Source organism: Rhinopithecus bieti, unplaced genomic scaffold, assembly GCF_001698545.2.
Source record: "Rhinopithecus bieti isolate Rb0 unplaced genomic scaffold, ASM169854v2 scaffold_34876, whole genome shotgun sequence".
NCBI classification, from domain to species: domain Eukaryota; kingdom Metazoa; phylum Chordata; class Mammalia; order Primates; family Cercopithecidae; genus Rhinopithecus; species Rhinopithecus bieti.
Genome location: NW_016814760.1, coordinates 714114 through 732080, shown reverse-complemented (window position 1 = coordinate 732080; position 17967 = coordinate 714114). Strand labels below are relative to the sequence as shown.

The following is a 17967-nucleotide window of genomic DNA, read 5'->3' as shown; positions in this document are numbered from 1 at the left end:
AAAAAAAAAAAAAAAAAAAAAAAAAAAGATAGTCATTGAATTTTTTTGTGCTGAAGTAGAGAGGAAATGGGGGCTTATAATTCTTTTGAGCTTTATTATTCTGTTAGTAGTGTTTGGAGGGATAGAACTGTTGGTAGAAGGTAGAAGGGAAGATATTAAGGAGCAGAAGAGCTATTGTTTTAATTATTTAAGGATTATAAGCTCTTATATCGTGATTGGAGCATTCACTTCATAAAACCATAGCACAACATCATACCACCACTACTTGTCTGATGGTATCATTCTCTAGCTGCATGTAGAGTAAGATAACTTTTTGAGGCTGAATTTGCAAACCTAAATAGGGAATTAAAATGATGGCCACATAGAGAAATCAATTTTATATTTTTTTATATCTTTAAAAAATATCTCTACTGAAAGTACCTTAATTTTTTTTTAGTTTTACCTATATTGTATACAAGTGGTTCTCAAACTTTAAATGGCTTCTCAGATCACCTGAGGTGCTGTGTGATATGTTGTAGGGTATAATTTGATAAAATTCAATGAATTCCTGATGGACCATCATTTATCACTAATTAAAATGACCAGTCCCCAAGGATACTGAACAATATTCTTTAGTTCGTGTTTTTTTTTTCTTCTTCTACGTTTGCTTAATGAGTACTTGGGTAGAATTAACATAATATACTTTTATAAAAAACCACATATTATTATAAACATGATAATATTCCTATTGAATTTTAAAATAATAGTCTATTTCTAGAGCAGTTTAGGTTTATAGAAAAATTGTGCAGTAAGTACAGAGTTTTCTCATGTATCTCTTCTTCCCCACAGCCCCAGTTTCTGCCATTAAATATCTTGGGTTGGTGTAGTACATTCGTTACAGTCGATGAACCAATATTGATATACCTATTGATTTTTTTGAAAACACTTGTCATCTAGTTTAATAGATTAGTTGTTTCTGTAAATTTTTACACATACTTAATTGGGATAACTTTTTAATTTAGTATAGTTTATGCTCTTAATGCTAATGAAGCACAATTGCTCTTATCTTTTTAGGGTGGAATAATTAGTGATAGTTCTGAGTTAATTGGTCCTGCTGAAGCTCACTCAGATTCCCTCATTGATACCTTTCCTGAATGTAGTGCGGAAGGTAAGAGATTTTAATTTTTTTGCATTTCGAAGGTTTTGATTGCAGAAGACTATAAATCATATCTGCATTGCAAAAACACAGATGTATATAGGAATTTGGGAGTATTTCACTGACTCTAAGATACTTTTTTTCTTCACATTTTACTGTCACTGATATTGGGTGCATGATATTGGGTCAGTGATATCATATTTATTTGACAGCTTTTTGTCTTAGTGGTATATAAAATAATCCTTCAATTAATGGCATCTTAGAGGTGATGAAATGTGTAATGAGTAGTTCTGAATTTGTGTTGTCTAGTGTAAGAATGCCTTACCTGGCCGGGCATGGTGGCTCATGCCTGTAATTCCAGCACTTGGGGAAGCTGAGGCGGGTGGATCACCTGAGGTCAGGAGTTTGAGACCAGCCTAGCCAACATGGTGAAACCCTGTCCCCACTAAAATAGAAAAATTAGCTGGGCGTGGTGGCAGGCGCCTGTAATCCTAGCTACTCGGGAGGCTGAGGCACAAGAATCGCTTGAACCCAGGAGGTGGAGTTTGCAGTGAGCCGAGATTGTACCACTGCACTATAGCCTGGACAACAAAGCGAGACTTTGTCTCAAAAAAAAGAAAAAAAGCCTTACTCATTTCTTTAGCGCATCTGACTTTTAGACAATTAATTTCAAGACTGGCTTTAGAGATTTAGTCATTTATCCAGAAAGAATAAACCCTAAGGCAGTTTTAGTGTTTTGATATGTTTTAGATAAAATGAGTCTAAATCAAATTTTAATCACTTTCATTCAAGAATGGTTAATCTCTTGTTTTATTCCTCTATTAAGGCACACTTGAATTTATAGGAAGATGAAAATATGTACATTTCAGCCTTTGGATTTCTGTAACTAGTTTTTTTTCAGGGAAGGTTACGATATTGAAAAAAGATTTGGGGACGGGTAGGAGGGGTTTTAAAATCAAAGTAGATAGATTTGTTTTATCTGGCTTAGGTTTGGTTTATTAAAGGTAAAAATAATAGACTAAATAGTATTTCTTATCTCAGTAAGAATTTATGGTGGAGGAGGATGCTTTATGAGGATGAGGCAGCCATCATCTCATTGTAGTGCTATTTTTGTGAGAGTATGTACTCTGTCATACAGCAGCAGCCACGCTGACGTAAATCTGTTGCAGTAAATTTCCATCGTGATTTGGTAATAGCAACATGTTCTTATCTATTATGTGGGCTGATGCACTTACATTTTTTTTCTTTTGGTACTACCATATTGAGAAGTGGTTAGCTTTTATTGTTTTTCATTGTACTTTCCATTGACTTAACATCTATTTATTTAAACTTTGTGTTCTGTGTAATGCATGGGGCCCACATGCCCAGGGGTCTTCATTGAGTTCTCAATACCTTTGACTCCATCCTGATTCTGCCAGGGTCATAGAAAAACATTGTTGACAGTAATTTTACTTTATAATCTATTATGGTTTTTTTGGGGGGGGTGGTAGTAAAATCATCTTTTTTGTGACCTATTTTAATCAGAGATCCTTGTGAAGGTTTGGAAAATCTAGTCCCTGCTTGGGATCCCAATGTGATTTTAATAGAACTAGTTTCTTTGGAAGGTGACTTTTCTGGATAACCTAAGCTGGCTGTTGCCTCAGTTTCCCTACTCCTGAGAAAGAGGAGTACACATTTTCCACTTGATTCCATGCTGATTCTGTGACACCCAATAGAGAACAAGTAGGAGAGTTAGAAAGATTTGTAGGAGAGGCTGGGCATGGTGGCTCATGTTTGTAATCCTAGCACTTTCGGGAGGCCAAGGCAGGAGGATCACTTGAGGTCAGGAATTTGAGACCAGCCTGGCCAACATGGTGAAAACCCGTCTCTACTAAAAATACAAAAATTAGCCAGACAAGGTGGCTGGTGCCTGTAATCCCAGCTACTTGGGAGGCTGAGGCAGGAGAATTGCCTGAACCATGGGGGTGGAGGTTGCAGTGAGCCAAGATCACACCACTGCACTCTAGCCTGGGCAACAGAGTGAGACTCTGTCTAAAAAAAAAAAAAAAAAATTATGAGAGTGTTCAACGAAGAGTGCAATAGTCAGAAATGCAGAATGTTTCTTTTTTCTATTTTTTTGATAGAAGAATCAAAGATTTTGTGATACGGGAGTAGTTATATTCTTCTGATACCTACTGTAAGCTTCTGTTATTAGGTGGGAGTCAACCATGGTGAGAGAAGAGTATCTCGGGAGCCTATTTTAGTGTAAGGCAATCATGGATGCAAGTTCTGCAGAGATCTTTCTGTTCTTTGCTCTAGTCTAGGCCAGAAGGGGAGAAGCATAATTATTAGGAATGAGTTTGCTTGGGATGGTATTCTAAAATATCGATGGCTGTTCAAGGTGAACAGATGGCTGTATTAATGCTAAAGGAGACACAACCTAAAGCCAGGGTCAGCATGTAGTTTATTGTCCAAACTGGGACACTTCTGAGAATCATAGACAGTGCTATGAATAGTTATACCAAGGCCGCGAACATGACACAGGACAGCCTCAGGCAGATTGAGCTGTAAGGGTGACCCTTCCTAAAGCAGTTGTTTCAGAGTTTACCTCTGAAGTTTCAAAAAGATGTGTTTTCTTTGGAAGGATTTACCTTTTAGGAATGTGCTTTTATGAAAGAAAGTGGGGCCAACATTTCTGTTAAAAACATGGAAAACGACTTATGACATTTAAAAGAATGTTGACATTTTATCCTGTCAGTGCGGTTTAGTTTTCAACTACGTTACCATCTCTGAAACACACTGTGATCCATGAAGAATGAAAAACATGGAACTGGTAATGCTGTTAATGGTTATGTTGTTTTTCTCCCCTCCCTTTAAAAGTTGTATGCCTGGCAAATTAATCCTGCGGAAAGATACTAGGTTGATAAATACAGGTAGATCAATGTGTCAGACAGCTTGCAAATTCATTGTTATTTTAGAGGGAAAATGGCTTTTAAATATCCTGAGGTTGTTTGGCATAGTGGGAAAGTGGAAGATATACTTAATACCAAAAGGTCTGCAAACTCTGGAGACAACCAGGGAGAGGAACATCTAGTAGCAAAAGAGCAGGAAAGTCAGCAGCCAGCCAAGCCCCACAGGTATACAGCAAAATGGAGGGTTGTTAGAGGGATCGTGGTGACAAATGCTTCAGTTTTGGATTTAGAGCTAAAATGTGAGGAAGTGATTCACCTTTTGAAAACTTCTCTAAGTTTACTGTTTTAAGCCGTGTTTTAAAGGTGGATTGTCATTTTTCATATTTGTGAATTAGCTAGCTGGTGGAGTGAGCCGGAGGGGGTAAATCTTAATATATAATCTGCTGTTTCAATGTTCTTTAGTTACAGTTAGAGTGACATGGCAAGTTGATCACTTCTCAGAGAACAGATGTAGAGGTGAAGTGATCATTATTTTTGTTAATACCTTAAAAATGCAGTTGACAGATCCTAATATACTTTGAAATGAAAGTTTTCTGAGGAAAACATGAAGATCTGGATTTCTGTTTATTTGTTTTGTGATAGGGTCTCACTGTGTTACCCAGGCTGGGTGCAGCCTTGATGTCCTGGGCTCAAGTGATTCTCCTTCCTCAGCCTCCTGAGTAGCTGGGACTACAGGCAGGCGCAACCATGCTTGGCTAATTTTTCTTTTTAAATTTTTTGTAGAAATGGGGGGGGGGGGGTCTCACTATGCTGCCCAGGCAGGTCTCGAACTCTTGGACGCAAGTGATTCTCCTGCCTTGGCCTGCCAAAGTGCTGACGTTATGGGTGTGAGCTGCTGTGCCTGGCCTGTTTTTTAAAATCACGGTTACTTTGTAGTAGCATGGGATAGAGAAACCCCTTTAAGGTTTTGTAAAAAAATAATTTGGTGATAAACTGGTAAATATATTTTGTTTAATATGAAATCGAAAATTAGGAAATTATTTAGTAGGTTTTAAACAAAAGTTAATACTGTTTTACATTTTAAAATGAAATCCTGGTTACTCTTGATCTCCTTTGTTCAAAGAAGTTAAACTATATTTTTTCAAAGATGAAAGAAGATATAATTTGTTGCTAACATCTTATTTCCATTATGTCTCTTTCAACTTACGTCTTTTCCTTGAATTAAATTTAGCTGTGAAGTTACTAGGACATTTGTGGAAACCTGCCCAAATCGGTGCTTATCAGTTGAGCTCCTTGACATATTTCTCTCACCTGTTGGCCTTTTTGAAGGGCGTAGATTGCTTCACTGCCATGCTGGCCTCGATATCAGAGACTTGGATGTTGGTATAGTCTCATGTGGCAACCTGTGTCATTTCCTCTTCCTAACACATTACTTTTCAGTTTGAGGAGGGACATTTTTTCTGGTTCATGCAGCAAATGAGAGAAAATAATTAGGTAATTGTAACCATAAAGAAAAGCTGAGTGATCAGCTTATTGTATGTAGCAGATCTTAAGAATGAATATACTTTAATGTCTTCTGGAATAACAAAATCTACCCCCGCTTTTTTTTGGCTGGAAATTGTGGATTAAGAACTCCCCAAATGCTTATTGTAACAATTGTAGAGATACAAAAGGATCTATTAAACTGTCTTGAGTTAACCATTTTAAAGTAAATGAAATGTACATTTTGAGAATAGCATCTGTTGCTGGTCTTTGTAACGGATCCCTTAAACGACATTAAGCTCAAGATTTGTATGTTTATTTGATGGCAGGTGGGGGTAGATTTTGTTATTCCAGGAGACATTTAAGAATATTAGTTCTTAAGATCTGCTGCATACAATAAGCTGATCACTCAATTTGTCTTTGTGGTTACAGTCACCTAATAATTCTTTCCCACGTGTAGACATGAAGATTATGATTAAGCTGTGTTAAATTGAATGGTGTTGATTATATTTAAAGCACTGGTTGGTCTAATTGGAAAGGTGTATAGTTATTTAAGTTTGAAAAAATCTTCTGTATCAAAATACCATTTATTATGTCTTATTATTTGTGTTATTTTCATTTAATAGATTTAAACTTTGACACTTTGAGGAAGGTTATTTTAAATAGGAATATTTGTCACATGATTGGTTACTTAATAACCTAAATCTATTTTCAAGACAAACTTAAAGTCTATTTACTACATGGTGTAGTTTAAGCTGACAAAATATAGAAAGTATGAAATATTAATTTAAATGTAAATGTATAGAAAGTGCAAGTAATTTAAATTAAAAGTAAAATTAAGTGCAAATGTCCACTAGGTGGCACCATGAGAACTCTAAATCTTGTTACTGGCATTTTTCTAGGCCCTTTGGTGTTATGTATATTAGAATATCTCTTGCATACTCCGCTGAAAGAGATTCTGTTTTGTTATGTGCTTGTTTACCCAACTTAGTTTTATTCTCTGACCCTAATTGAATTTTCTTTGGTAGTGGAGCTTGACAAAAAAGAATAGGTCATTTTTTTTCCCCCAAGATAATCACAAATGAGAATGTACCAGTGTGTGTAAATTATACACATGACACCGATGATAAATATTGACTCTTAAAAATTCTAGGGCTATTGAGGATAATATTGGATATTAGGAGTTTGGGGGTTAGGTGGGACAAATAACAGATTATCATGGTATGCTATGGGAATCATTAGAAATGATATACATAAATGTCTTGTTTTACAATACAGAGTTTGAATTTCAGAGAAGTTTAGCCATGTGCCTAAGGTACTCCAGGTATTTGATAGCACTTACAGAACTATATTTTGAAATGAAGAGATTCCATTTTATGGAGAGGAGGCAGGGAGAAGGCATATTTGGTATAGAAAATTCAGCATGAGCTACTTGCATACTGGTAATGGGCTTGATATCCTGGAGTCTAGAGAAAGTTATGGAGAGTAGCAGAGTACAAAGTTCATTTGGTAAAAAATGAAGCCAAGCAATGGATCTTTATTATGATAAAATAGCAGTATTAGGGTTGTAATTAAGATTGCTGTGTTGTTTTCTGGGCTTATTTTGTTGTTTTACCAGATCTGTATGAGATATTCTGATGCTCTTTTCATACATTTTCAAGGAACCATAGACATGACCCAAGAACGTTATAAAAATGTGAAACTTCAAAGGAAACGTTCTTTTTTGTAACAATAGCTATTACTAAATGATGAATAGAGAATTACATACAGGAATCTTAACTAGCATTAAGTTTTAGATTTAGGTATTCACTTAAAATCATATTTATAAGGGCTTCTTTCTTAATGGAAACTGATATGTGTGTCTTCTACCTTAGGGTAACCTTTGTTCTGCTGGCTAGATAACTTGCTTTGTGCATGGAGCATGAGTCATTGCTACTAGGAAAAATAGAAATTCCTTTTTGTTGACTATGGCAATATTTGAACCTCAGGGCTCAGTGAAAGCTATCAGCTAATAATAATGAGGCCATGTATTTTATATATAGTCACCCATGAGAGACCACCTGTTGTTCTAAAGGAAACCGATCTCTTTTTACAGATGGTCTTCAAATACAGATTTCTGATAGTTTATAGTATAAAGATTTATTCTATGGCAACTCAACCTGTTCCCCTGGGGCCTGTCTTTCAGAGATGGTGTCCTAGACAGATTTCACTATACTGCCCTACTCTGAGCAGTTCAAAGCACAGAGGTAAGGGTAGGTAGGTGAACTGGGATGCTAAATAAACGCCTATGTCTGTAGCTGCTTTTTAACAAGTCACCTGGGGCCCTCTAATAGCCCTGAGACTTGAATTTCTGTGATATGAACCTGGAGGCAGAATGCTTTCATAGAACCTTTGACTTTTTCCCCTTGTATCACTTCCAAAAAAAGCTTAGGTTTTTGCCTTGATGGTGTTGGTGAAGGATGCACCTTTTACTCTTGCGATGGCCCAGAGGGCCTCTTTAAGTATGGGGTTGACTTCAGGTTGGTTTAACTTTTGACAAATAGTCTCTATATTATATCAAATGTCAGTAGTTGCCCTGCCTTATCCACAGTATCCTTCCTACCTGGACTGAGAACCTGTCACTTGCTTGTTGCTCCCTGTATCTTACTAGTTAACTTTTTTCTGGGCTTTAGGGAGCTAGTTTGCGCTTCGTATGATATTTATATGTAGCTTTGTATAAAATAAGTTGAATCGTAGTGTGATTTCTAGGAGTTGAACAAGCACTGTATTAAGCAGATGTGTTAAGTATATAATATAAATTAGGCATTGAATATTTACGTATAGTATGTTTATAAATAAGATTCATTGCTGTGGTGGTGAAGGGAGTTTTTAAATGTTATCTTCCTTGAACTGGCTGGAAAATACTTCATTGAGAAGAAGGGAATTTAGAAACTGCTTAAATATGGAAGAGAAAGATACCAGTGAGTACTAGAAGATGATTAGTTGCGTTGTATGGTCGAGGAGATATGGTAGGGTTAGGCTTTTCAGGCATGGTAAGGTGCAACTTCAAGAGGAGAGTTAAAGGAATAAGGTGGGCAAGGAAGAGGTGTCCGGGGTTTGCCTGCTTTAAACAGATCTGTCTTTATACTCATGTCTAACTCCTTTTTTAAGTTTGGGATTCTTGGCACTAGCTGCTGGTTGATCCATATAGGTTTATATTTCACAAATGATGTCTGTATAACTTTCTTTTACTCAAATAAATTCCCAATATTGGCCCCTGATGCATCTCTTTTGATATTTTTCAGATACTGAGCTTAAGGGCTTACTAAATACACAAAGTATATTATTAAAATCTATATTATAGAATTACCTATAATCTTACCATACACAGAAAATCACTGTTAATAGTTAGTGTGTCTTTCAAGCCTTTTTTCTATGTGTGTTGTTTTTAAAGTAGAATTATAGTATACATACTCATTTGTAGTTTGTTGTTTTTGCATAATATATCAAAAGACACTTTAGCATTAAATATTCTATAAAATGATTTTAATAGCTGTATAATATTTTATCATAAGGAGCTATTATAATCTATTGTTAGGAATTTGTTATTGCCACCTTTTACTAATTTTGTGATGGACAGATGGACATTCTTGTATGTAGATCTGTTTTGTACATTTCTGATTGGTTTTGGTATAAATTGCTGAATTTCTGGGTGAAAGATAGAAGCAATTTTGCACTTTTGGTATGCATTGGCAAATTGTCCTCTAAAAAGGTTAAAATAAATGTCTTTTATTTCTCTTTGCTTCTTCTGGTTTGGCTATATAAATTTCTCTTTTTTATCTTCTGGGGTGTATGTGTGCTTGCTTTTAAAGATGCTGAATTAAGAAATTATTTAGAATTTAAAAAGGAACACTTTGTATAGAATGTTTACTTAATCTTACTGTCTTTCCAGGTATTTTAATCATCTTACTTTTTTGATCTAATCTCATTTAATTATGATTCTCATTGCTAATAAAATGTGATTTGAAAAGTAAGAGGAAATATGACTATGGTACTGGTTTTTTGTGGTCAAAAGCCAAGAAACAGAGTATACATAACTTTGCCCTCTTGCCCTTTGGTGTTATTGTTATTGTTAAAAGGAAAAATTGGGCAAAACATGAAACAGAACAATGTGATAGATGGTGTGAAGGTTGTAGTGACAAGACACCAGAGAACAGACAAAAGAGATCTCTAATACAGCATTTCCTTTCTTTTGTGATTAGCTATATAAACCGGAACTTTTTTCAACCTTGTCTATTTGTTTATTAGTTTCAGTGGGCTAGGTTATATATTGGCATCATTTTAGGAAATAAGTTTACATTGAGATACATAACATGTTTTAAAATGATTTAAGAAAAATCTCATAAAATTTATATATATTTCTTAGGATAATAGGTAAATAACTTTGTAGATTGCTATAAAAGATTCTTATTATGAAGTACTGTTACTGTCTGTATGGTTGAAATGTCAGAGAACTGAAAAGATTTTTACTAGGCTCAATGAATCTCATTTGAGATTGTTGGTTTAATGAAATCTGTTGCTTTTGGGAATAGAATTTGTTCTTTTGGGCATTCTAAGGACTTGAAAAAAGTTGGAAATGAGGATATATATTGACAGGGTACCAAAGCGGCATCTAAAGCTGATTGGAAATTTGAGCTTAGTGGCCAGTAACATGTTTTTACCCTAACTTACTTTATTCGATATGAAGTAGGCAATTTGAATTTAAAATAGGGGTTGGCAAAACTGTGTTCTATGGGCTGAATCTGGCCTGCCACCTGTTTTTGTATGGCCTGAAAACTAAGAATGGTTTTGCATTTTAAATGGTTAAAAAAATTAAAAGAATATGATTTTGTGGTTTTGTGATGGGGAAATTATAAGGAATTCACACTTCAATGTCTAAATAAAGTTTTACTGGAACAGAGCCATGCTTATTCATTTATATATTGTCTATGGCTGCTTTTGCACTATAACAGCAGTGTTGAGTAGTGACAGAGACTACATATGGCCTGCAAAGCCTAAAATATTTACTTTCTGGCCCTTTATAGAAAAAGCTTGCTAATCCCTGATCTAGAATTTTATAGTCTAATTCACTTTTAATTTTGATTTAGTATATAATCCTGAGGAAATCATTTTCTTTTTAATTTTTTCTTCTGAGAAACTTGGCAGATAATGTTCAGTGGTGAATGCGGATCTCATAGTTATTTCTAAACTAGTTTTTATATAACTGTTGTCAATCTTATTTAATGATATAGATCACTGACTCTCAAATGTAATCTTCAGATCTCTGGGTGTTTCTGAGATATTTTCAGGGAGTTCATAAAGCAAAACTATTTTGATCATAATGCCAGAACATTCTTTGTCTTTTCACCATGTTGACATTTGCCCCGATGATGCAAAAGCCGTGGTAGGTGAAACTGCTGTGCTTGGGCATGAATCAAGGCAGTGTCACCAAACTGTAACAGTACTCATTGCACATACTTATAAAACCAATGCTAATTTTTCCTAAGTAGTAGAAACTGTTAATTTTATTAAATCTTAACCCTTGTTACTTGTCTTTTTAATATGCTGTGTGAAAGAACGAGAATTATACATAAAGCACCCTGCATCCTGAACTACCATGGTCATCTGGAGGAAAAGCACTTGTGCAGTTGTTTGAGCCATTAGCTGAACTAGCTGGTTTTTTCATGGGACACCATTTTGCTTAAAAGAACAATTGACAAACTGTCATTATTCAGACTTGTGTATTTGGCCCATTTTTTCTTGAAAGGGAGTGAAGTTAGCTGACACTTCAAGGAAAACAACTGATATTATTTGTTGCCAATAATAAAATTGGAGTTTTCGATTCAAAATTAGGATTTTCCGATAACCTCTGTCTGCCACTTTGGGTTTGACAGTTTCCCAATACTTAAAGAATTTTCTGATGAGATTAGTAGATAATGAAATGTTGACATATAATTTTTTGGGATAATGAAATGTGCTGTCAACATATAGAAGATCTTTGTAACTAAGGGAACCAATATTTTCAGGATGACCAATGGGTGATGTTATAAATTCATGCACAGGTGAAAGATCCATTCAGTGTGTAAGAGAGACCAGTGGATCTGAATGTAACAGAAACAAAAATTTCATTCATAGGACTTTATATTCCACATTACAACTAAGCTTTAAAAAACTGTCACTTGTTGAGTTTTGGTGTAGTATCAGAGAACAATATTCATAATTATTTGAAAAGGCTAATACTTGTTTCTTTTTCAGTTACATTATCTATGTGACATTTCCTTCATATCTTTCATCCGAAACAACATATGACAACAGATTGTGAGCAGAATCAGATACGAGAGTCTGGCTATCTTCTGTTAATCCAGACATTAACAAGATTTGCAAAAATGTAAAACAGTGCCACTTCTTTCACTGACTTTTTTTGTTTTGGAAAATATAGTAATTTTTCATAAAAATTATGTTACCATGTAATGGGGCTTTAATGCTTTATTTTAAACATTTCTAGACTTCTTTTCTAAATATCAATATTGGTATTTAATAAATATTCACAGATACAATTCACATGAACAAAAGCTTTGTAGAGTCCACAGTGATTTTGAAGAATATAAAAGGCAGTCCTGAGAGCAGAAAGTTTGATATGTATTATAGATCATGCTCGTTTACCATGATGTCAGTTATATGAACTAAGAGAAGGAATTTTCACTGCTAAATAATTCAGTAGCACCTATTACTTATTTTTTGTCTGAAAACTAAGGTGGAAAAATACCTTTCCAAAAGCTTGTAGAAGAGGTTAAGATAAAATGTCTAAAAATTCAGTCTTTAAGAAATGCTAAATAGTATACATTTTCCAGATATGGATGGCTACCTAAAAGCACACTTCTGAGGACGCATTGTATAGTTGTTATATAGTTACAGGTTGAGTATCTCTAATCTGAAAATCTGAAATCTGAAACACTTCTGTCCCGAGCATTTCAGATGAAGGATATTCAACCTGTTTATATAATTGTTATAAAAGTTATAATATAATGATAGTCTATTATGCTTTATATGCATTAATTCTATTCCTCATTTAAAGTCTTGCATAATGAGTAATACTATGGAGTAACCTGCTGTTGGTCACATAGTGAGTTTTAAGAGCTGGAGCTGGGCTTGGTGGCTTATGCCATCTAAGCTACTCAGGAGGCTGAAGTGGGATTGCTTGAGCCCAAAAGTTGGAGTGCAGGTGAACAACATAGCAAGGTACTGTCCTCAAAAAAAAAAAAAAAAAAAAAAAAAAAGAGAGAGAGAGAGAGAGAGAGCACTGAGATTCAAGTACTTTTTCCTTTATCAAAATGCTATTATTTATAGCAACTGTGTGTACAGGCAGCAGTTTTCTGTAAATAGCTTACAGGATCTTGTGGTAAAGGTTCTTTTTGACAACCAAACTAGATAAAGATTTGTCTTCAATTTTAGTTTGGTGGTTAAGGCAAGAAGTTGTCTTCCAGAGTTACAGAGAGACCGTAAAGTGAATGGACTAAGCCGAAACAAATTGCTAGGCACTGACTTCCATCAGTAAATTACAGCCTTCCAAATTGACTTGGATAATACGAAAAATGAATAATTAGTATGATTTGTATTCGTTTGGCTGATTCTCAATTTAATATCTGTTTACTATTGTGATCATATTTCTAGGCTTCTCCAGTGACAGTGATCTGATATCTCTTACTGTTGATGTGGATTCTCTTGCTGAGTTAGATGATGGAATGGCTTCCAATCAAAATTCTCCCATTAGAACTTTTGGTCTCAATCTTTCTTCGGATTCTTCAGCACTAGGGGCTGTTGCTTCTGACAGTGAACAGAGCAAAACAGAAGAAGAACGGGAAAGTCGTAGCCTCTTTTCTGGCAGTTTAAAACCCAGGCTTGGCAAGAGAGATTATTTGGAGAAAGCAGGAGAATTAATAAAGCTGGCTTTAAAAAAGGAAGAAGAAGATGACTATGAAGCTGCTTCTGATTTTTATAGGAAGGGAGTTGATTTACTCCTAGAAGGTGTTCAAGGTATGATTTTATGTATATTAATATGTTTTGGCATGCTCTTTTGTTGGTACATGGGAAAAAATTACATACATATATCTTCTGTTTAGTCTTATGGAAATAATACTGAAAATGAGAAATTACTGAAGCTTAAAAGACCTATGTATGGGTATATACTTTAAGTTCCATGAGATGTTAGACATTATTGGAGGTGCTTAACCCTCTATTTTTAATCAATTAATCCACAAAAACAGGATTAAAAAAAAAGTCAACATGTCTCGAAGTCTCTTGTATGAATAATAATCTTGCTTTTCTGACTTGAAAAGGCAGTGTTTTACCGGCCTTCATCTCTCTCAGGAGTAATTCACAGAGATTCTTGATGACCTGAAGAGACAAAATGAAATGGATTTTTAAACTAAGAGCATAAAAGGTTCTTGGGTTTGCCTACTATTCTGTTCTCTGTAGTTGTAGTAAATTCTCATTTAATTAATGGAAGTGATGTGGGACATGTAGAGCTGAATGTAACCAAACGTCTATATATAGAACTTACTTTTTTGAAGTATTAGCTATTGTTTTAACCCTTAAATTTTTCCTTATAGAAGCAGAGTTAAGCATTCTGCGTTTAGTTACATGACTTTTTAGATGCAGTATTCAAAGATTGATACTGACATTCTTCCAGTGGTTTCATTTACAGAAAATCATCATTTTCATTGTTCTGTGGTCTTGGATTTGTCAGTACAATTCAGATTATCAGTCTCCTGTACTGCTAACATTTTTTAACGACAGTACTTCTCACTATGCCTAGTATCCTGTAGTCCAGAAGCCTTTTGTAATTTCTGGAGTATAAACTTTCAGTTTTATAAAATGGTGTACCTGCTTGTTTATGGAGGGTCCTAACTGCTTCTTAACCAAGATTTTGACCATTTCTCTTATTTTTAGGTTTCACTCCCACTTCCTGATGCCACCAATTCCTGAATTTTTGGAGAGTTTTACCATGCCGTGTAAATCAGGCACCTCTCTTGATTTTCTTTTAGTAACCTCTCATCCATCTACCTTTTTTTTTTTTTTTTTTAATTATATTCCCATGGCAGCTTTTATATTCTAAAATTTTGTCGCTGTTACCTTCTCAGTTTCTTTGTCCTTGTGGGGTTTTGTCTTAAATAATTTTTTTGACTGCCATGTTAATAGAGTTTCTGGAGGGAGAGTAGCTAAAGAAATGTGTTCAATTTGCCATCTTCACCTGGGAATTCAGATTTCACAATTGCTACTTAATTTTGGTGGGCCCGAGGATCAAACAGCTATTAATGTTTTGTGTGTATAGCAATAAGAGGAGCTGGAGTCTTGTTTCTTTTTTCACTAGTTATTGTCTTACTGAAGCTGCTAATATAACTATTTGGAACCTGTTAACACAGTTTTAAATAATTGATTCTAAATTCATTTCTCATTAATTTTGTCATCTTGATATGATTATATAATAGCTATCACTTTTAAGGTTTCTAATTGATAATCTAATTTTGAAGTTACTTGTTTTCATGCTTTGATGGAAAGATCATTTTCATCCTAATTTTATTTTTCAAATGGTTTTATAATGTTAGGTTTTTTTTTTTTTTTTTTTTTTTTTTGAGATACAGTTTTATTGTCACCCAGGCTGGAGGGCAGTGGCATGATCTCAGCTCGCTGCAGCCTCTGCCTCTGGGGTTCAAGTGATTCTCCTGCCTCAGCCTCCCTAGTAGCTGGGACTACATGTGTATGCCACCATGCCCGACTAATTTTTGTATTTTTAGTAGAGACAGGGTTTCACTTTGTTTGCCAGGCTGGTCTCGAACTACTGACCTTAGGTGATCTGCCTGCCTCTGCCTCCCACAGTGGTGGGATTACAGGCATGAGCCATCGTACCCGGCCATCTGTTGGGTTTTTTGTTTGCTAGTGGAGCATTCTGGTCTTAAAGATCTATTCATTTTTATTCTTTGCCTTAACTCTCATTTTAGGTTGGGAGTTTAAAATCGGTATGAGTTATAAAAAATTCTGCTCTGACATTTTTCCGTTTCTTTTCAGATAATTATGTGCTGAAACATCACGGGTGTTTAACTGACAAATAAAACACATCAGTGTGGTCAGTGTGACATTTTTCTAAGTTATTTGCATTTAATCTTAGAACATTTCATAATGTTACCACTTGATGGCACCAGAAAAATAAAAATCTGTGCTTCAGAATGAGAATTATAGATGCATGTCAGAAAATAACAAATAATGTGTCATTTGGTTAGTTACTTTGCTGATGATGGTGGTGAATTATTTCTCCACTAGAACTTGATACCAAACCTACTAGACTGCTATTGTAAGGAGCATTACCATTTAGACATATATCTCCTATTTAATGCATGTTTGTCTTTTTGAAACCACAATATCCATTCCTGCTCTGGATTGGTTTCTGTTGTTAATATGTCACAATTCCAGAAGTTAATAACTGACTAAATTGATTTTAGTCTTTTATTGTTTATTCATAATGTGATCAATTTTTATTCAGACAAACTATGGGAACCACAATCATAGAAATCTAATTTTTAACCAGTATATAAAAGAACCTTTGTTTCAGTCCTTCTGGTTACACATTTGACCCTGTGTCAAATGTAAGGTCAGGACAGTGCTTCCAGTCCATGGGTTCTGTACTAGCATACTAGTCACCATCTGACAGACATATGGACATTATCCTTCAATTTCTAGGGAAACTGGGGGCTCTAGTTGTGAGGTTGATTTGACCTTTATGCTCAGAAGAGATGTTTCCTTGGGCGAAGTTTGTTCTAGGGTGACAAAACTATTAGTTAAATATCTCTATAGCCAGTAAAACCTATGAATCATTTAAATTTAACTCTTCATAACATTTGTTCTTGTGACCTTTATTGACATGGATTGGCATGCCTTATAATAAAAAAAGTATTTCTGGATATCTGATAATTCAGAGAAAAGAATCTTTCAGAGCTAAGTAGTGCTTTATACAAAGATTCTTGTGGGTTGGCAAATTTTGTTATTTTGTTACTAAACTATTCATCCTAAAGAAGTTTATCTGGGTTGTTAGTAGGTCTGATAAAGATGGCTTGATGTTTTTCTTACTTAACTGATATTTGCACAGCTGAGACCACATGCAAAACACAATAGCAACAGCTCTCTTTGCCCATGGGGCAGAGAATAAGTATACCCTGATAGTGGTAACTTTGAATTCTCTTTGAACCTGACACTTCACTTACTCCCTTTTAGAAATGGTTCTTGGAATGAAAGTACTGTCTACTCTTCTAAATTCTCAAGTCTTTATGGATTTAAGACAGAAAATCCAAAAGTCAGAGTTGAAGGAATCAACTTGAATTTTTGAAAAGGATATTGCAATATATATCACACTTTCCTGTCCATCTTGTTTATATATTACTGAAAGTGGCTGATATGATTAATCTATGTGTGGGCTTATTGGAGTCGTTGTGATAATATAAAGTGATAAATGGGTTACATAAAGGTATTAATAAAATATTTAAGTAATTTATTACATGCCTGTCACTGTACAAGGTACTTTTCTTACATTATTTTTAATCTTCAAAAGAACCCTGTAAGTTGAACTATGACTGGCCATACTGGACTTTGTCTAAGGACACCAACATTTAGAGGGTGCAAACATTTAATATAATGATTCTAAAAGCTTGGCACCTAGTTAGCAAGAATAATTATTTAAAACAGGAAGCTACCAGATGGCGAGCATTGTTAGTAACACCCATCTGTGGGCTACATTATGAATTACAGAGCTGATTTGAGAGCTGGTTTTGTGTAGTTTGTTCCAGGTGCCAAAAGTACTGGTTTGATGTCTTTGTAAGGTAGATGTTGTGATCCCTGTTTTATAGGTGGAGAAAACTAAGACTTACATAAATTAAGTAATTTGCTCAAGGACACAAGCCAGTAAAAGTTGAGCTAGGATTTTAATCTAGGCCTTTCTGAGCCTAAGTCGTGTCTTCATATTGTGCTGTACTACCTCTCACATGTTCCCCCTAATTAGATTAGCATTTTAAAATGAAGAAGTGGGAAATCCTCTCCATTGTCGAATATTTGAAAACTTTCTTATTTTGAGTATTTGTCATTTTTTCTTCTATCGATTTGTTTGTTTTCACTCAGCCATCTATTCATCTAGTTGATTGTTCAATAAGTATTTATTTCTTGTATGTACCTGGCCCTGTAATAGGGAATATAAAATGGTTATTTTCTAAGAATATAAAATAAAATTGAGCAATGGCCCTTCAAGAAGAGATGTTTCTGTCAACTTAATAGCATGCTAATAGGACCCATGATTTTGTATTGTATATCTCGTTGAAAATATCTGGTAGATTTGCTGCCATAGTCATACCTGTTGCTTTTCACTTAACTTGATGTTGATGCCCCACTTAAAAAATGCCC

The 17967-nt window shown here is 34.9% G+C and overlaps 1 protein-coding gene across 15 annotated transcripts in view; it reads left to right on the top strand.

The window, feature by feature from the left end:
- The window catches only part of RPS6KC1 (ribosomal protein S6 kinase C1), a 223155-nt gene that overhangs the window by 69902 nt on the left and 135286 nt on the right, over window positions 1-17967 (top strand). For 14 of the 15 annotated variants that reach the window (XR_001881479.1, XM_017851939.1, XM_017851937.1 and 11 more), the window contains 2 exons: window positions 1054-1147; window positions 13198-13560. Coding sequence is in view for 14 of the 15 variants with exons in the window: in XM_017851939.1 (XP_017707428.1) it covers window positions 1054-1147; window positions 13198-13560 (457 nt within the window). In the remaining variant the exon portion in view is untranslated. The remainder of the gene's footprint in view (window positions 1-1053; window positions 1148-13197; window positions 13561-17967) is intronic. The other variant, XM_017851944.1, reaches the window with a different exon arrangement.